Genomic DNA, 22,015 nt, shown 5'->3' with positions numbered 1-22,015 from the left:
GGTTAATGTCTAAAACAAGTTGGGTATAACGCGTGCAACTGTTTGTTCCTGTTCCTCTTGCTAGTGTTGTTACAGGTTTTGGTGAATTCAGTATTTGGTCACATTTAATGTTAAGCGAAAATACTTGTTCTGATGGATTGTCAATTTGTAATGCCTCTTATATATACATTGTTATATTAATAGTATTGCCTGTTCCCTCGGGTAAAGTTGAAAAATGGGCCACAAAACCAAAATCTAAATACACTATTTGATTCTGCATATTGATACCAATCAAAGTTAATTGTTGTACCCTTTGGACCCTGATGTAGACCAATTTGAAAAATGGGCCCAAAATCAAAATTCGAATTACACGATAAGATTAAGCATATCAAAGAACCCCAATAATTGAGGATTATTCAAACCCCAGCGGATACGGCCATAACCACCAAATTAAATCCAACCTTCCTTTTATGGTATGGAACCTTGTGGTAAAATGTTCATACAATCCATACACTCATACTAAAGTTATTGTCCGGAAACCAGAAAAATGTTTGCTTTTGACCCCTTTCTGGCCCACAATTCTTAAACGGTTAGGGCTATAACCCCTAAAATAGGGCTATACCCTTTAAAATCAATCCCAAGCTTTCTTTAGTGGTATGGAAACTTGTGGTAGAATTTCATTGAGATCCATACATTTATACTTAAGTTATTGTTTGGAAACGAACTTTCTTCGGAGACGACGACATCGATATACAAGTATACGGCCACATTATTTTTTGCGGTCGTATAAAAAATGTATGTGGTCATGCATTACCAATGCCAAATGAGGTAAAAACGATAACGGGGAATCATTAAAATAATAGTGAAACGACGATTTACAATTTTTTTTTTATTATATGAAATCAAACAGACCAAGACAAATCGTCATTATTGCACGTACTTGCTTGTGTATTTGCTTCGCATCACAGTGCGGAGTTATTAGTTTCAGTCGATAAACACGCCATCTTGAAATAATTACTTATCACATATAGATCCTGATTGGTTGCTTTATGATGCGACTGAGATATAGCAACATCTATTGGCTTAAATGCGATAAAGAATTACAGACTTTTCTCGTCTCAGGATAAAACATCAAATGCCGGAAAATTAACTATGTGTATTTCAGTTCCGATCAACTGTCATTAATTTGTGTTCGTTTTATTATGCATATATTGCACACTGAAATTCAATATTGAAATATCAATTATTAATACGTGTTTATTTGCTTTGTTAATCTGCAATATGCACGATTTGTTTAGCTAAACAATGTTCCTATACAATGTTAACAAAAATGCATAATCTGTATTTTATAACTTCTGCCTATCTAAGCACACCTCCAGAGGAGCAAACCTCCAGCGTCGTGTCTATTTGTAAATGTTTTAATTGTCAACAAGTAAAGTAAACACAATTTTAAAAGAATGGGTGTATAACGCACATTCGTAAAGTAGAACAACATCATTTCACCGAAACTAAGTATTTATTGCTGTTTCTTATTTATTTTAACTGTTGTAAATATCTTTTGGCTGTACAAGTCTTTGTTTACTCTTTGGTTTTCATTGTTATTGTCTTCATCACTCGAAATCATGTTACTCTTAATCAACATACCTAAACAATCATATATATATCTAAATAATTTATATACAGAACTAGCAATCAAAGTCGCAAGTCAATGACCAGCTGAAAGAACTAGAAAACCACACTCCACAAAAACACATTGACAACTAAACACTGAACAGCCAGTTTAAAATTTCAGAAAAGTTCATCTGAATATGTATATACAAAAATTGATATTCCAAGTCTAAGACATCCATTTTATATCAATCAATAACTAAAAATACCAAATTTCCTATACTAAATCAACAACCACATGCACACATATTACCTTAAATTAGGATAGAGCGAAGCAGTCCACAGCTTTTTAGAAAGCTCAAACTTGTTATATTTATACGTTTACATTAGGTCATGTGACATACGGAATTCATCGGAGATCATCTTGGTATTTGATTAGATGGCGTCTATTCTATAATACACATGAAATATTGATACAGTATAACGAGTCAATCCATTGTAAATTGTTTCTTTATGATTTTTTGTAATTTGGATAGACGTTTTAGTGTGCTATATATTATATTATGAGATTTTGGGTCAATCAAACTGGTCTTTTTGCATCAAATGTAAACACTATATCATTCCATTACAATGCATTAATTAGTAACGGTTAAATTTTCCATATATTAGATGTCTTCTTTAATAAAGCTACAACCTTTTCACCAATAAAAGTTACGAGTTATAAGTGAACGATAAGTTTTACTAGTATTTGTTTTCAAAAAAAAATTTAGTTTTAAATGTCTACTGGTCCCTTATTTGATCAAACTAGATATCTTGAGAATTCATATATGTCCATTAAATGCAAAAATAAGAAGAAGTAGTATAATGGCCAATGAAACAACTATCTACCAGAGACCAAATAACGTAGATGTGATTCGTTACATATATCTTGATTTTCCATACTTGTTATATTTTCAACACTTTACATGTTCATTTATTTACCCTTCCGGAGCACCATAGATCAGCCCTGATTTTGAAGGGGTTTGTGTTGCATAGTCTTAGTTTTTTATGTTGTTTTGTAGACTATTGTATGTATTTTCGTTGTTTTATGACTTATGAGTTAATTTGAATATCCCTTTGGTATCTTCCGATTCTCATTAATGCTTCCCTTTACATTGAGGATGTGTCAAACTGATCATCTTTTAATTAATGTTAGATATCTGCAATCAACACACAAGGTCCAAATTCATTCACGGATGATATTATTATACATTGTATTTGCCCCTTCTTCGTCGCGGTAAGAAATCGGATTGATCACGCTGGTCCCTTACTTCATTTGCGACATACTTCAAAAATAATTATAATGATCTTTTCAATTGACTGTTGATATCAGAAATCTATCTGTAAATGAAAATATAATCCTTTCAATATTTCATGCATTTGGGTGCGCTTTTCTGGATTTACCTTCATCAGGAATGACACAAGTGGAAGTATGATACTGGGTTTACCATCATCAGGAATGACACAAGTCGAAGTAGATAGACAAAACATTACAAAGGAAACAGAGAAGAGGGAAAACAAGTCATTTAATGTGGTACCAAACACCTTGACTAAAATTAATTTGGTTCGTTTAATTTTCATAAAATTTTGACAAAATGTTTACTTTGACCCTTTGACAAAAATATCAAAATTTCAAAAAACTTGAATTACACACTTTATCGGAAAAATTTCATTGGATATATAGCAGTTTGACAAACACTAATATTGATCATTGAAAAGCTTAATATTTCCTTAACAATAGAACGTGAATTAAAACGTTCAGCTGATTTTTACAGAGTTATCTCCCTGTAGTGTTATGTACATGCTTAAACATTACACAGAAAAGACAAACATAGAAAACGTGAACCACAGAGAAATCGATGGAAAATAACTGCACACAATCGATTTATCCAACGTCCATACCAATCGATTTATTAACCCATATTTCAGTTGCAAGCCGTTATTGCTATTTAATCTAGTAAATAACATAATCATGTCCTAGACAGTATAACAAAGTACGAGAGACAATCAGACAATAATATAGTATTTTGTTTTCTGTGACATTAGAAGCATTGGGATAAACATTGTGTAACTATGTAATAGCTTTACATCTACAGATTTTGTTCTAATGTGACATTGGCAGCATAGGATTAACAATACAGAACTATATAATATCTTTACATCTACAGACTGTGTACTTCTATGAAATTGGTGTCGTCATTTTGGATTAGCAATACAAAACTATATAATATCTTTACATCTACAGAATGTGTTCGTCTGTGACATTCACTACATTTGGGATTCAAAATATACAACTACATAATATGTTTTCTTCTACATATGTTGGTCTGCTGTGACATTAACAGTATAAGGTAATAGATATAATATACAACTAAATAACATCTTTTCAGATGGCAGTTATTGGTCAGCAGCAACAGCACATCTTGGAAGTGATTGGATATGGAATAGCATTGGTAAACATTTGACTTCTGACTTTGCCCATGATTTAGATACGGCACGATTTGGCCAATGTGGAAGTGTACATCATCATTTGGAATCAACTTCCTGTGCTTCCAGGTTTCCACCAGCTTTTAAAACAACGATGCATTCTGGATAAATTTGATTAGAAATAAATAAATTATGCTGTTCTGTGATGAATGAGATATTACTTACAACACATTATAAACATAAAATGATAAAATGCACAAATTGAGGTGTATTATCTATTTATTATCTTGTTTACTATTATCTTAGAAAACATAACACACTTTGGAAGTTTAAAAACTTGGTTGGGATAGGACTTGAACAGAATAACATACTGTGGGTAAGGAAATATGCCTCTTTCAGTATTTCAGTTTTCAATGAACTTTGTCAATATCCAGTACAGTACTTACAGGAACAACACGATATATTTTGTGTGTACTTTTCCGGATCATAAATTAGATGAATATACTCCAAGGTTGGAACTTCTCCGTAAAACACGACCTCTGGCGGATTGGATGGTTCTATCTAGGCCGTTTGAATTCTTGCGACTTACACGTTTTATGTTTGGCTTCAAAAGTTTTGGTCTGCAGCATACCTTATGATAGTGTCAAAGACAAACGTGATGTTAACACCAGAATCTGTATGAAATGTTTTTTAATATAACTTGGTATGCACACCTATTGTACACATATTTGTGAACTATAAGAGAGAGGCGAAAGATAACAAAGGGATATTCAAACTCATAAGTCAAAAACAGAATGACAATGACTTGGCAAACAAACGATAAACTACCAGATGTACAAAAAAACACAATACAGAAAATTAAAGACTGAGCAATACGAACTCCACCAAACACCAGAGGTAATGTCTGCTCCAGAAGGGTAAGCAGATCCTACTCCACATGTAGCACCCGTCGCGTTGCTCATTTCAAAACTGAGATTGCAAATGCTCAGTAAAACCCGACCTTGGGTGGATAAAGCGATTTCCTTCAGGTCGTTTTAATTCTTGGCTATTATATTTATATGTTAGGCATCAACAGTGTGTTTTGATATATTGTAACAGGGCATTATAATACATAACAGACGAGTAAGTGAAAGCAATGTTTGGTTTTAATTGATATGGACCTGTAAATTAGTCCCCTGTCGAGTCAAAAATAACGAACGTATTAGTTTTCGACAACTAGAGGCTAGTTTTTCGGAAATGACATTATTTAAATGATAACTTTTGTCTGTTAGTGAAAGGTTCGTGAATTATGCAATGGTACCAAAATCAAGAGTGCTATTCTCTATGGCATTTTCATATTACCGACTTTTGACTCCGAATTTTACATTTTTTGACAGGTTACCTTCTCTGTGGTAGGACATCCTGGTACGAAGTCAAGTAAGAGAAAGGTAAAGAAAAGTTAAATCAAGCTTTTAATCGGTTCAATTTTTGGGGGAAATTAACTGCTTTATATTTTCTTTACACGACAAAATCATCGGAAAACAGTAAACTTTCTCCTCCAATTGCACCAATTACATGTTTCATTTTACTTATTTTGGTTGCTCTTACCTGACTGAGTACCAGGATGTCCAACCACAGAAAAGGTAACTTGTCGAAAAATTATATAATCCGGAGTCAAAAGTCGGTAATATGAAATTAGTCTATTGATCTGCGGCGGTTTCGGTTGTTCTATTTATGACTATTCTATGTCTAAACTCTCAATTATGTTGTATTGTGGAATCTTAACTTTAGATCTCCATGTAACCCAATAAAATACTTCATAAAATGTCGTTCGTACGGAAGTCTGTATTATACATTTTTTTTTCAAAATGTAGAAAGGAACATTTAATTAAAATGTTGGCTCTCGACTTGCTGACAAAGCAATCCATGTGGATTCCTTGATTGTCTTTTCATCTACTTTTAAATTAATGGAAAAGCAACATACGATTGTGGTCGTGACGTTGAAGACAAAATTAGGGAGCTCTTTGTGTTTCTATCAAATATGGCTTTCTTTGCTTGACGAAAGAACTGTACTGAGATTCAAGTTCTAAAAAGTTCATACCTTTGTAGATAACAAGAGTCAGTTCAGCTGCAAGCTGACACGACATTTTGTTTTTTTACATATTGGCTTCCTAAATTAAAAGAAAAATAATATAATCACTTTTGATATCCGCATCCAGTAAATGTTCAATTAGTAATAGTATATCTCCAAGAGGGTATCACCCTCACAGTAGTCAGTACTTCGGCACAAGCATAAACATACGGATGTTGTTTTATTGAAAATTGTTGTTTTAAAATTTTGGAAATCATTTCAAATTAAGGAATATATCTCCCTCATGTATAGCTCTGGTTCTTAACCTCTTCGTCCCTTTTGATTCTATTAGCTCTTCATCGTTCGAATTAAATTTTGGATTTTAAATATTTTGGCATCAAAAAAACTGAGAACACATTGATTGTCGATATGCGCACCTGGTGCAGTAAAATAGGAACCTTCGTTATTATTCCACTCAATCAGTTGGTGGTAAAATGCACTCATCTTTGCGTCCTTCCGTCCGTCATCACTTTCGTTGCATATTACTCACGTTCTGTATTAAGGAATGTGATATTGATAACTGGGGTAATGACTGGAAAAAATTTGGGGGAGGTGAATCCGTTTGGAATTGTGGAACTTCTGATTCAAGGGGAGTGGTATTCCTTTTTTTTGCAAAAGAAATTTTCCGAAAATGTAACTTTTACTAATCACGATGAAAACGGAAGATGTCAAATGTGTGACATAAAAAGAGATAATGCTGTATATCATATTGTTAATGTATATACACCGAACAACGGTTCCGATAGAAAGACTTTTTACGAAAATTTGCGTAATTTAAATAAAATGTATGACGATGATAGCGTTGAACACTACACCGTATTATTAGGAGACTTTAATTGTACTTTAGACAAAAAACTAGACAGAATGCCATCACATCAAAATAATGACGTCGGTACAACAGAATTAAAAAATCTTTTGTTGAGATATGAATTAGATGATGTATGGAGATCTCGATTTCCAGATACAAAACGTTATACGTTTCAGAGAGGAAACTCGAAGTCTCGTATTGATTTTATTTTCTGCAGCAAATCTTTGAATAGTAAAATATTTAACACTCGTATATCACATTTCCCGTTTAGTGATCACGAAATAGTTACATCAAAAATTAAGCTAGATGATATAGAAAGAGGGCCGGGTATGTGGATTATGAATTTAAATACAATTAAATCTGAACAGTTTTCAAATGCCTTTAAAGTCTTTTGGGAAGGATGGAAAAATAGTAAAGACAAATATAATGATATACAAGAATGGTGGGATATAGCCAAAAGTAAAATAAAATTTCTAACAATTGATGTTAGTAAAACACTAAATCGCTTATATAATAACAATCACATTAAACAACTAGAAAAACGACTTGAAGCATTAAAATTGGTAGAGGAAAAAACAAATATCATCAATTCTAGAATAACCGAAATTGAACGCGAAATTAAGGATATTTATACAAATTTGACAGAATCTGCGAAAATTAGAGCAAAAATTAAATGGGCAGAGGAAGGTGAAAAATCTACGAAGTATTTTTTTAATTTAGAAAAGAAAAATGGTCAAAACAAATTGTGGAATCGTATAAAAACAAAAACGGGTGAGTATAAATATGATATTGATTCGATATTAAAAGAACAAGTACAATTTTATTCCACACTTTTTACTTCTGAAGGGTGGGACAAACAGTGCGGTGAAAAGCTTTGCCAATTTATTGAAAATAAGGTAAGTTTCGACGATAAGGAGATGCTTGAAAGTAAAATAAATATGGAAGAATTAGAAAAAGTGCTCAAAGATCTAAAGACTAACAAATCGCCAGGTGAGGATGGCATTATATCTGAATTTTACATTTTTTATTGGGATATAATAAAATATAATTTTTTTACACTCCTTCAAGAAATATTTGATAAAAATGCCTTAAGTAAATCACAACATAAAGGGGTTCTTACGTTATTACATAAGGGTGGTGAAAGAGAAAATATAAAAAACTGGAGACCTCTTACATTACTTAACACCGATTATAAAATCATAGCAAAACTTCTTGCAATGAGATTGAAAAAAGTCTTACCAAAAATAATACATCCAGATCAAAAAGGATTTGTTAAAGGAAGAAACATTAGTGATGCTAACAGATTAATTCAAGATATAATAGACTATATTGACAACGAAGACGAAGATGGAATAATAATATTTCTTGATCAACAAAAAGCCTTTGATAGAGTTGAATGGGATTGGGTGGATTTTGTATTAGAAAAGTTTAATTTTGGGGAAAAATTTAGACAATGGATCAAAATGTTACTTTATGATGCTATAACTTGTATAAAAACAAATGGACATGTTTCAAAATATTTTTCGATAACTCGTTCGGCCAGACAGGGCTGTCCAATAGCACCCCTTATATACATTTTGCAAGCAGAACCAATGGCATGTGCAATACCACTGTGTATCATCGCCACCGGAAATTGGGTACTAACGAAGCGGAGAGAAATAGAAAAAAAAGTAAACAAGGTAAGTATTCATTCAATTTAGAGCATTTCTACTGATTTGACGAGGGTACCACTTAAGAAATGATTTTCTGATATATAATTCTTTAAATTATTAGGCCGATAAGTACAAAATTAAGACAATATTTTGTGTTATACTCCAAAGCTTGCCACTTAGTACCTGAAAATTTCGAGGTCGATTGTCCTCTGTCGCCCCATTGGCAAGATATTCAACTGTTTTTCATTATTTTTCCAGACACGTTTTTAGATTATGATAGTGTGACATCATATTGACTGAAATCTGTTGTCATAAAGATGTTTTTAAAGAATATGGACCAAAACATTGTTTGTTTATTGTACGGCGAATTGCAGGACGTTGTACGGCGAATTGCAAAATAACAACTTTTGTCTGTACGGCGTCTTGCAATATATTGTAATTTAAAGATGAAATTAATCACTTTTTAGATAATATCAAGTGACGAAATTTTGGCTGTATCAAAGCTTTACCGGCTTACAAATATGCAAAATAAACTACTTATCAAATATTATAAAATATATGCCGTTAATTTCGTTCAGAAGGCGTACCTCTATTTGACTTTGTGTTTTTAAAGACAAAAAGGTTTTTTCAACCATATTATCCTAAATACATTCATATATCGTTATAATACTAACGACTATTGTCTTATTTGTTGTCAGGGTGAAATTTTGTAAGTTCAATAAAAAAAACCCCGACCATTCATCTTTTGTTGGTGCTGTTTTTTTTTTTTTTTTATTTTAAATATAAACAGTGGAGATGTTGTCTCAGGATAAAACATCAAATGCCGGAAAATTAACTATGTGTATTTCAGTTCCAATCAACTGTTATTAATTTGTGTTCGTTTTATTATGCATATATTGCACACTGAAATTCAATATTGAAATATCAATTATTAATACGTGTTTATTTGCTTTGTTAATCTGCAATATGCAAGATTTGTTTAGCTAAACAATGTTCCTATACAATGTTAACAAAAATGCATAATCTGTATTTTATAACTTCTGCCTATCTAAGCACACCTCCAGAGGAGCAAACCTCCAGCGTCGTGTCTATTTGTAAATGTTTTAATTGTCAACAAGTAAAGTAAACACAATTTTAAAAGAATGGGTGTATAACGCACATTCGTAAAGTAGAACAACATCATTTCACCGAAACTAAGTATTTATTGCTGTTTCTTATTTATTTTAACTGTTGTAAATATCTTTTGGCTGTACAAGTCTTTGTTTACTCTTTGGTTTTCATTGTTATTGTCTTCATCACTCGAAATCATGTTACTCTTAATCAACATACCTAAACATTCATATATATATCTAAATAATTTATATACAGAACTAGCAATCAAAGTCGCAAGTCAATGACCAGCTGAAAGAACTAGAAAACCACACTCCACAAAAACACATTGACAACTAAACACTGAACAGCCAGTTTAAAATTTCAGAAAAGTTCATCTGAATATGTATATACAAAAATTGATATTCCAAGTCTAAGACATCCATTTTATATCAATCAATAACTAAAAATACCAAATTTCCAATACTAAATCAACAACCACATGCACACATATTACCTTAAATTAGGATAGAGCGAAGCAATCCACAGCTTTTTAGAAAGCTCAAACTTGTTATATTTATACGTTTACATTAGGTCATGTGACATACGGAATTCATCGGAGATCATCTTGGTATTTGATTAGATGGCGTCTATTCTATAATACACATGAAATGTTGATACAGTATAACGAGTCAATCCATTGTAAATTGTTTCTTTAGGATTTTTTGTAATTTGGATAGACGTTTTAGTGTGCTATATATTATATTATGAGATTTTGGGTCAATCAAACTGGTCTTTTTGCATCAAATGTAAAAACTATATCATTCCATTACAATGCATTAATTAGTAACGGTTAAATTTTCCATATATTAGATGTCTTCTTTAATAAAGCTACAACCTTTTCACCAATAAAAGTTACGAGTTATAAGTGAACGATAAGTTTTACTAGTATTTGTTTTCAAAAAAAAATTTAGTTTTAAATGTCTACTGGTCCCTTATTTGATCAAACTAGATATCTTGAGAATTCATATATGTCCATTAAATGCAAAAATAAGAAGAAGTATTATAATGGCCAATGAAACAACTATCTACCAGAGACCAAATAACGTAGATGTGATTCGTTACATATATCTTGATTTTCCATACTTGTTATATTTTCAACACTTTACATGTTCATTTATTTACCCTTCCGGAGCACCATAGATCAGCCCTGATTTTGAAGGGGTTTGTTTTGCATAGTCTTAGTTTTTTATGTTGTTTTGTAGACTATTGTATGTATTTTCGTTGTTTTATGACTTATGAGTTAATTTGAATATCCCTTTGGTATCTTCCGATTCTCATTAATGCTTCCCTTTACATTGAGGATGTGTCAAACTGATCATCTTTTAATTAATGTTAGATATCTGCAATCAACACACAAGGTCCAAATTCATTCACGGATGATATTATTATAAATTGTATTTGCCCCTTCTTCGTCGCGGTAAGAAATCGGATTGATCACGCTGGTCCCTTATTTCATTTGCGACATACTTCAAAAATAATTATAATGATCTTTTCAATTGACTGTTGATATCAGAAATCTATCTGTAAATGAAAATATAATCCTTTCAATATTTCATGCATTTGGGTGCGCTTTTCTGGATTTACCTTCATCAGGAATGACACAAGTGGAAGTATGATACTGGGTTTACCATCATCAGGAATGACACAAGTCGAAGTAGATAGACAAAACATTACAAAGAAACAGAGAAGAGGGAAAACAAGTCATTTAATGTGGTACCAAACACCTTGACTAAAATTAATTTGGTTCGTTTAATTTTCATAAAATTTTGACAAAATGTTTACTTTGACCCTTTGACAAAAATATCAAAATTTCAAAAAACTTGAACTACACACTTTATCGGAAAAATTTCATTGGATATATAGCAGTTTGACAAACACTAATATTGATCATTGAAAAGCTTAATATTTCCTTAACAATAGAACGTGAATTAAAACGTTCAGCTGATTTTTACAGAGTTATCTCCCTGTAGTGTTATGTACATGCTTAAACATTACACAGAAAAGACAAACATAGAAAACGTGAACCACAGAGAAATCGATGGAAAATAACTGCACACAATCGATTTATCCAACGTCAATACCAATCGATTTATTAACCCATATTTCAGTTGCAAGCCGTTATTGCTATTTAATCTAGTAAATAACATAATCATGTCCTAGACAGTATAACAAAGTACGAGAGACAATCAGACAATAATATAGTATTTTGTTTTCTGTGACATTAGAAGCATTGGAATACACATTGTGTAACTATGTAATAGCTTTACATCTACAGATTTTGTTCTAATGTGACATTGGCAGCATAGGATTAACAATACAGAACTATATAATATCTTTACATCTACAGATTGTGTACTTCTATGAAATTGGTGTCGTCATTCTGGATTAACAATACAAAACTATATAATATCTTTACATCTACAGAATGTGTTCGTCTGTGACATTCACTACATTTGGGATTCAAAATATACAACTACATAATATATTTTCTTCTACATATGTTGGTCTGCTGTGACATTAACAGTATAAGGTAATAGATATAATAAACAACTAAATAACATCTTTTCAGATGGCAGTTATTGGTCAGCAGCAACAGCACATCTTGGAAGTGATTGGATATGGGATAGCATTGATAAACATTTGACTTCTGACTTTGCCCATGATTTAGATACGGCACGATTTGGCCAATGTGGAAGTGTACATCATCATTTGGAATCAACTTCCTGTGCTTCCAGGTTTCCACCAGCTTTTAAAACAACGATGCATTCTGGATAAATTTGATTAGAAATAAATAAATTATGCTGTTCTGTGACGAATGAGATATTACTTACAACACATTATCAACATAAAATGATAAAATGCACAAATTGAGGTTTATCATCTATGTATTATCTTGTTTGCTATTATCTTAGAAAACATAACACACTTTGGAAGTTTAAAAACTTGGTTGGGATAGGACTTGAACAGAATAACATACTGTGGGTAAGGAAATATGCCTCTTTCAGTATTTCAGTTTTCAATGAACTTTGTCAATATCCAGTGCAGTACTTACAGGAACAACACGATATATTTTGTGTGTACTTTTCCGGATCATAAATTAGATGAATATACTCCAAGGTTGGAACTTCTCCGTAAAACACGACCTCTGGCGGATAGGATGGTTCTATCCAGGCCGTTTGAATTCTTGCGACTTACACGTTTTATGTTTGGCTTCAAAAAGTTTGGTATGCAGCATATCTTATGATAGTGTCAAAGACAAACGTGATGTTTACGCCAGAATCTGTATGAAATGTTTGTGAATATAACTTGGTATGTACACCTATTGTACACCTATTTGTGAACTATAAGAAAGAGGCGAAAGATAACAAAGGGATATTCAAAATCATAAGTCAAAAACAGATTGACAATGACTTGGCAAACAAACGATAAACTACCAGATGTACAAAAAACACAATACAGAAAACTAAAGACTGAGCAACACGAACTCCACCAAACACCAGAGGTAATGACATGTGCTCCAGAAGGGTAAGCAGATCCTACTCCACATGTAGCACCCGTCGCATTGTCATTTAAAAACTGAGATTGCAAATGCTCAGTAAAACCCGACCTTGGGTGGATAAAGCGATTTCCTTCAGGTTGTTTTAATTCTTGGCTCTTATATTTATATGTTAGGCATCAAAAGTGTGTTTTGATATATTGTAACAGGGCATTCTAATACATAACAGACGAGTAAGTGAAAGCAATGTTTTAATGGTTTTAATTGATATGGACCTGTAAATTAGTCCCCTGTCGAGTAAAAAATAACTAACGTATTAGTTTTCGACACCTAGAGGCTAGTTCTTCGGAAATGACATTATTCAAATGATAACTTTTTTCTGTTAGTGAAAGGTTCGTGAATTATGCAATGGTACCAAAATCATGAGTGCTATTCTCTATGGCATTTTCATATTACCGACTTTTGACTCCGAATTTTGCATTTGTTGACAGGTTACCTACTCTGTGGTAGGACATCCTGGTACCAAGTCAAGTAAGAGCAAGGTAAAGAAAAGTTAAATCAAGCTTTTAACCGGTACAATTTTTGGGGGAAAATTAACTGCTTTATATTTTCTTTACACGACAAAATCATCGGAAAACAGTAAACTTTCCCCTCAAATTACACCAATTATATGTTTCATTTTACTTATTTTGGTTGCTCTTACCTGACTGAGTACCAGGATGTCCAACCACAGAAAAGGTAACCTGTCGAAAAATTATATAATCAGTAGTCAAAAGTCGGTAATATGAAATTAGTCTATTGATCTGCGGCGGTTTCGGTTGTTCTATTTATGACTATTCTATGTCTAAACTCTCAATTATGTTGTATTGTGGAATCTTAACTTTATATCTCCATGTAACCTAATAAAATACTTCATAAAAATGTCGTTCGTACGGAAGTCTGTAATATACATTTTTTTTCAAAATGTAGAAAGGAACATTTAATTAAAATGTTGGCTATCGACTTGCTGACAAAGCAATCCATGTGGTTTCCTTGATTGTCTTTTCATCTACTTTAATGGAAAAACAACATACGATAGTGGTCGTGACGTTGAAGACAACATTAGGGAGCTCTTTGTGTTTCTATCAAATGTGGCTTTCTTTGCTTGACGAAAGTACTGTACTGAGATTCAAGTTCTAAAAAGTTCATACCTTTGTAGATAACAAGATTCAGTTCAGCTGCAAGCTGACACGACATTTTGTTTTTTACATATTGGCTTCCTAAATTAAAAGAAAAATAATAAAATCAATTTTGATATCCGCATCCAGTAAATGTTCAATTAGTAATAGTATATCTCCAAGAGGGTATCACCCTCACAGTAGCCAGTACTTCGGCACAGGCATGAACATACGGATGTTGTTTTATTGAAAATTGTTGTTATAAAATTTTGGAACTCATTTCAAATTAAGGAATATATCTCCCTCATGTATAGCTCTGGTTCTTACCATCTTCGTCCCTTTTGATTCTATTAGCTCTTCATCGTTCGAATTAAATTTTGGATTTTAAATATTTTGGCATCGAAAAAACTGAGGACACATTGATTGTCGATATGCGCATCTGGAGCAGTAAGATAGGAACCTTCGTTATTATTCCACTCAATCAGTTGGTGGTAAAATGCACTCATCTTTTCCGTCCGTCCGTCCGTCATCACTTTCGTAGCATATTACTTAGTTATGTATTAAGGAATGTGATATTTTGTCTGACAATGTATTCCGTTGAGTTCTTCTGTGTGGATGTCTGATGTAGCAGGTCCTAGGTTCATTATCAACGATGCTTTGATATTTATATACCACATGTAGTAAACTACTGAGTATGAATGTTTTCTTACATATTTCGGAGTCTATGTTTTTAGGAGTGATTTGATAGTTGTTCTTGTTCTGGGGCAAAAAAAAGGCAGAATCAGCAACTTGGCAAAAAAATCACAAAAATACTGAACTCCGAGGAAATTTAAAAAAGGAAAGTCCCTAATCAAATGGCAAAATCAAAAGCTCAAACATATCAAACGAATGGATAACAACTGTCATATTCCTGACTTGGTACAGGCACTTTCTTATGTAGAAAATAGTGGATTGAACCTGGTTGAATAGCTAGCTAAACCTCTCACTTGTATGACAGTGGCATCAAATTCCATTATATTGACAACGATGCGTGAACAAAACAAACAGACACAATAGGTAAAAATGTCAAGATTAGGGGTACAGCAGTCAACATTGTGTTACCATCTTAATCACTACAAAAACAAATAAATGTAACGAAGAAGCACAAAAAGGCATATATCAAATTGAACATCCTCATTTTGCTTTTTTATTATACGATTTAATTTATCTATTTAAAATCCACCCATAAAGGATGGAAGGTTTTAAGTACTGGCGTAAAATCGCGCGTTTGAAATTCGCACAGTAGACATACAATAATTGTGTCGTTCAAAGTATGACGAAATACATAAGTTAAAAGTCACGTCAAATGTATATCACAAAAACAGACTTAACAGTAAAAGTAATATTAATAAAATAAAATAATGTTGTCGTTCAAAGTATGACGGGATACATAAGTACAGAGAAAAGAATACTATAACTTGTTATTAAGATGATAAACAACGTCAGTACGCAGAATCTATACTTGTATTATTTGTGAAGTTGATATCGAATATTTATCAACAAGGTCTTGGTACCTTCCGATGAACTTTTTTAGAAATAGGACGAGACGTTCTTTGACATACCCCTGGTTCATCAACTTTCTGCTCAGACACTGGTGACGTTTTACAAAGTCTGAGTAGGAGCTGCAAGCTCTTGAAAACCGAATAAGTTGGGAAATTGATATCCTATATGCATGTGAAGTTGGTATAGTGCTACTAAGGTGGGGAAAATTGATAATTTCAAAATTAAGTTCGTCTCGTTTGTCATAGATTCTGGTACGGAGATGACTGTGTATGTCAAATTCGAGGTATAAGTCTAAAAATGAGGCGGAGGAAGCCATGTCTGTTGTTTCTTTAATTTCTAGTTCTGTTGGGTATATTAATGGAACCCAATCAGAAAAGTTCGGATTGTTAATGGAAAGAACATCATCAATATATCTGAAAATGAAATTAAATAACCTGGCTTCTTTGATCTTGTCCATTACCTGTTTTCAAGCTTCTGCATTATGGAATTATTTTGTATTTGGTTTGGAACTTTATATGTAATGAGTTGTTGTACTGTAGGCAATTGTAATATCTGCCGGGCAGTCACTTGCTGTTTGACGTGACTGTGAAATTCTTTTACCCACTGAGGATGGAATTGTCGGTTAATGTCTAAAACAAGTTGGGTATACCGCGAGCAACTGTTTGTTCCTGTTCCTCTTGCTAGTGTTGTTACAGGTTTTGGTGAATTCAGTATTTGGTCACATTTAATGTTAAGCGAAAATACTTGTTCTGATGGATTGTCAATTTGTAATGCCTCTTATATATACATTGTTATATTAATAGTATTGCCTGTTCCCTCGGGTAAGTTGAAAAATGGGCCAAAAAACCAAAATCTAAATACACTATTAGATTCTGCATATTGATACCAATCAAAGTTAATTGTTGTACCCTTTGGACCCTGATGTAGACCAATTTGAAAAATGGGCCCAAAATCTAAATTCGAATTACACAATAAGATTAAGCATATCAAAGAACCCCAATAATTGAAGATTATTCAAATCCCAGCGGATACGGCCATAACCACCAAATTAAATCCAACCTTCCTTTTATGGCATGGAACCTTGTGGTAAAATGTTCATACAATCCATACACTTATACTAAAGTTATTGTCCGGGAACCAGAAAAATGTTTGCTTTTGACCCCTTTCTGGCCCCCAATTCTTAAACGGTTAGGGCTATAACCCCTAAAATAGGGCTATAACCCCCAAAAATCAATCCCAAGCTTTCTTTAGTGGTATGGAAACTTGTGGTAGAATTTCATTGAGATCCATACATTTATACTCAAGTTATTGTTTGGAAACAAACTTTCTTCGGAGACGACGACATCGATATACCAGTATACGGCCACATTTTTTTTTTTTTTTGCGGTCGTATAAAAAATGTATGTGGTCATGCATTACCAATGCCAAATGAGGTAAAACGATAACGGGGAACTAAAGTTGAGAAGTTTTCTGACAGACAAAAATGCCTCCACATATCGATTACTCGATGCAAGAGCCAATATGTTTCTTGGGGACGCCCCGCTATTCCAACACCCCGTTTGTCCGACACCCATTGATCTGACACCCCTATAGTCCAACACAAGCTGTAATTGGAAATCTACTTCATACAAAGACAGGAAAAAGAAAGCACTTCCCAACTGGTACATGTATGTAAGAAATACCATTGTCCTATAAATATAAGGCAATCGACAACCTTGCAAAATTTTTGTGTAGAAATACAAAGTGTGACATAGCTCGTTCATTAAAAAACACTACGGTTAAAAAATGAATTTAATTGATTGATTGCTGTTTTCTTTACGTCCGGTGTCAAATAGTTTATGCATGTTAAGGACGAAAACAAATTAATGATTAATAAAAAAGGTATGTCCTGTAATAAGGAACCGACCGAGATGGAGAGCGGCAAATTTGGACTGCAACGGGAAAATGAAGGTATATTGGATAGGCATAGAAATTTGAGGTGGCAACACACTGTCATGGAATAGAAGTTCTTTTATAATATATGTTTTAAATATGGAACATTATTTACACTGGAAACAAATATCACTTTATGTGTTCCTGACGGAATAAGTGTATGTATAATATTTGTTCCAAAAGGAACAAATATTATAGCATTGTTCACAACAAAGTTTCCAGAGGAACTTCTGTGAGGAGGAACACATTTAGGCAAACAAGTGTGGGTACCACCTACGGACCTATCAAAGAGTTGTTGCAAAGTTTCTTAAATTGGAGAGAGCGTGCCACTCTCTCTGCATGAGGCATAGGATTTAACTGCCTTCAGATTGAATGTGGCTGCGTATTCATACATCCCGCATAACCACAGGACGCCTCACTTTGACAAGTGGTTAACTTTATAAAAATAAACAAAAGTTAACATATTTCTATACCCCAGTCATCCTTGGGGTAAAGAAAATTTGGAATTTTGAAAAAGTTTCTCGTCGTTAAGAAAATGTCCAAACTGCAATATACTCTCTGAAACTGTCAAAAGTAAACAGATTTCATTAACCAAAAAAATCTTATGTTATCCAAGCATGTTGGTTTCCGTTTACACTGAACTTGAATTTAAAAATCGAAAAATTCATAAAATAATATATCCATCTGAGGAGTTAGTCTTTTTCAACTGATTTTTATAGTGTGATCTTATGTTGTACTATTACACCACTGTCCCAGGTTCGGGGGAGGTTTGGCGCCTTCAAACGAGTTTAACCGCGCCACATTCTGTGTGTGCAGGTCCCAAGTCAGGAGCCTGCAATTCAGTGGTTGTCGTTTGTTGCTGTGTAACACATTTGTTTTTCGTTCATTATTTTGTACATAAATTAGGCCGTTAGTTTTCTCGTTTGAATTGTTTAACATTTGTCATTGCAGGGCTTTTTATAGCCGACTATGCGGTATGAGCTTTGCTAATTGTTGAAGGCCGTACGGTGACCTATAGTTGTTAATTTTCGTGTCATTTGGTCTCTTGTGGAGAGTTGTCTCATTGGCAATCATACAACATCTTCTTATTTTATATTTACAGTGAATATTACTGCTTCTAAGGAAATTACCGCTTTTCATTCTGGTCGACCCCTATTACTGGACTGGCCTATTGTATTTATTGTTTATTTGTTCTTATCCTGAACATGCATGAAATATTTGCCACTGGATGTAATGACAAATGTATCTGCTCTTGTGTCTATGTTGTTGAAAAACGACATGTATTCCAGTTAATGTTGCTTTCGCTGGGGTATTTGAAATGTTTGACCTGATTGAAACGATAGCTGAGTTAGGTAGTCGTTGATCGGGAAATCAATACATGCTTCTGATAGAAGAATCATTTAGGAAGGAAATGAGTGTCTTTGTAAGGTAAACACTCATATAGAAATATTTTTAATTGTTTTTCATTTAAAGAAGGGTAGGCTATTCAAAATGGCAACTTAGATCCCTTTAAATTTAGGGTTTTTCAGTATACTGATATGGATGGTAAACTGCACATTGCTAGAAAACAAAAATATTATTGATGCCTGATTATCAAAATAAAATTGATCTGCTAACCGAGTCCCTGTGCGGCAAACGCTTCAAAAACTGAAGTGTATTATTTGGAAGGGAGATAATCACTGAACCAGTTTACCCGCTATTTGAAAAAGAGCAAAATTACAACAGAACACTTCAACACAAGTGTTTTGCCCTAATTTCGCACTTTCTTAAATACTGTTGTCCATATATATAAACTAAACTTGAGTTCTTATTCAACTAATTGCATTTATACTGCATTATTTTAGCTCCCATTTTCAAAAAAATAATTTAATAAGAAGTATAAGTTGATTTACAGCACCGTTATTACTTTTTATCGCTAGAGTTATACCAGAAAAACGTGACCGTCTTATTCACTCAAGCCATATTTACACATATACTCGTGTACACAGCAAAGCTTCATTGCAATGAATTCCTTTATTTTTTAACTGTGTCATTTTTAACCTGTATCTCTGAGAAACTGCATCTAGAAATATTTAAGCAATTCGCCAAGACTTTTTAAAAAAGTATTTTGTGCTTTTAGATAGTGGTCATAACAATCTGCTACTTTAGTACTCATACACTGACATAGCTCGCATCACCTGTTCCCACGAAAGACATTGTCCTTTTCTTGATATTGAACAACCTTTTATTTGGCTTTCTATTATAACAATAAATACATTTTTTTGCTAATAGAATGTCGAACTATTGGGTGTCGAACCAATAGAGTGTCGGACTATTGGGCTGTCGGACCAATGAGGTGTCGGACTATAGGGGTGTCGGACCAATGGGGTGTCGGAATATCGGGGCTGGGTATCTTACATAGATATACATTGAATACGAAATTACTTGTTTTACAAAATAATTGTACACTTTTATGTATTCCAAACGTTGAACTGAAGAAACACTCAAAGATGTTTAGTTTTAGAATCTATTTTTGGGTTTTTACGTGTGGCAGTATTCAACAAGTATGTAATATGATTGAGTTGTATAGCAAATAATTTATTTTACGTTATCGCATGTAGCAGTGTTCGACAGGTCTGTAGTATGATTGAGTTGTAGAATAATGAATTCAGGTTACGTTTTTACATGTTGTATGATATAGCACTAATAATTGAAATTTACCAATCCATCCCTCCGCAGAGTAATTGTCTAATTAAATATTCGCAAATCAACAAGATTCCCGTCAAACAAAAATCTCTTGATTAACCTCCTATATTGATTCTGGTACTGAAAAAAAGAAAAACACATTGTAGATGGTTAGTCAAAAAATATAACGGAAAACACATGGTACATGTTCAGTCAAAGAAATAAAACGAAAAATCTTTTCATAGTGACTACTGTGCCAAAATATAGTTTTTCAAAATTATAATCAAACGTATGGGTCACCGGGCATTTTATAAGTTACAAAATATGCCGAATTTCAGGTTTTGTTACCTTGGATAATGTACATGAAATAAGGAATTTTGTGTGAGTAGAAAGAAAACTAAATGATAAAATTTTAAATATATGCGAAAATTGTTCTAATTATCTGCTGTAAGAAAATTAAAAAAAACAAGAAGGTTCACCAAACTCGTTACATTGCTACATAACAAAATAGGAAAATTCAATGCAAATTCCTTTATGAAACTTAATAATCTGAGTTACCTCCCTGATTTAACAAAATTTAGAAATTTGAATTGATGTCACCATAAGATTCAATCATTTAAACTTCTTCATTTGAATGAAATTTCTCACTAATCAATCCTACTTCTGTAAGCAATTTTATTTTAAAATATGGACCAACCAAACAAAAAGTAATTTAAATCGCCAATATATAGTCAAGGTCGTTGTACATTCTGTACTATTAGTTGAATATGAACATTATTACAAACGGGATAGCACATCCTACTTTTTTTAGTGTTGTAGTTTTCCGAGTCCGTAAGTTTAAATACGATCCGGGTAAACTTATCGATTCTTCAAATGAACTTATTCTAAAAGGTTACCTATTCATAGACCTTTGAATATTGTGTTCATCATTATAAATATTTATTTTGTTATCAATAGACGTGTTACAAAAAGGTATATTCTCGACGCTGAGGTTGACAAATTGACGCTGAGGTTGACAAATTGACGCTGAGGTTGGCAAATTAGACTTTAAATGTGGATATCGTATCAAAACACAAAAGTGATTTAAAGATTTAAATCACCTGTGTATCAGTTGGATTTTGCATGTGTTTTGACTACCTATTGTACTGATGTCTACGTATATTTTGTCCATGTTGAAACACTGAAGGTGGTGCAAGGGAATTACAGGAAGGAAATGGATCCAGGAGAAAGCCGAGAGAAAGCCGAGAGAAAAGGAGGAGGATTGAGAAAAACAAATCCTCTGTCCTCACTAAAGATTAAAGCTAAATATTATTTTTAACTTTTGCGCTTTCAAATCAATAGAGGTTGACCTTTGCACGTAAAGGGGGGTTTACTCGAGGCTAGATCTTTTGAATTCGTTCCACAAATGGAGACCTGTCTTATTAATTGATATGAGGAATGTCGGCCTTG

The 22,015-nt window shown here is 33.1% G+C and overlaps 1 protein-coding gene across 5 annotated transcripts in view; it reads right to left on the bottom strand.

Annotated features, from left to right (window-relative positions):
• Positions 1-22,015, bottom strand: part of LOC127731750 (alpha-(1,3)-fucosyltransferase 7-like) — a 637,348-nt gene that overhangs the window by 584,181 nt on the left and 31,152 nt on the right. For 3 of the 5 annotated variants that reach the window (XM_052240591.1, XM_052240589.1, XM_052240590.1), the window contains exon 3: positions 20,459-20,707. The exons of the other annotated variants lie outside the window; for them this stretch is intronic. In XM_052240591.1, the coding sequence (XP_052096551.1) occupies positions 20,630-20,707 (78 nt within the window). In that variant the 3' untranslated portion in view covers positions 20,459-20,629. Of the gene's footprint in view, positions 1-20,458; positions 20,708-22,015 lie in introns of those variants that run through there. 5 annotated transcript variants of the gene reach the window in all.

Source organism: Mytilus californianus, unplaced genomic scaffold (assembly GCF_021869535.1).
Source record: "Mytilus californianus isolate M0D057914Y unplaced genomic scaffold, xbMytCali1.0.p SCAF_20, whole genome shotgun sequence".
Classification (NCBI taxonomy): Eukaryota; Metazoa; Mollusca; class Bivalvia; order Mytilida; family Mytilidae; genus Mytilus; species Mytilus californianus.
Note: the sequence above shows the minus strand (reverse complement) of the source record. Positions and strands in the feature narration are given on the sequence as shown.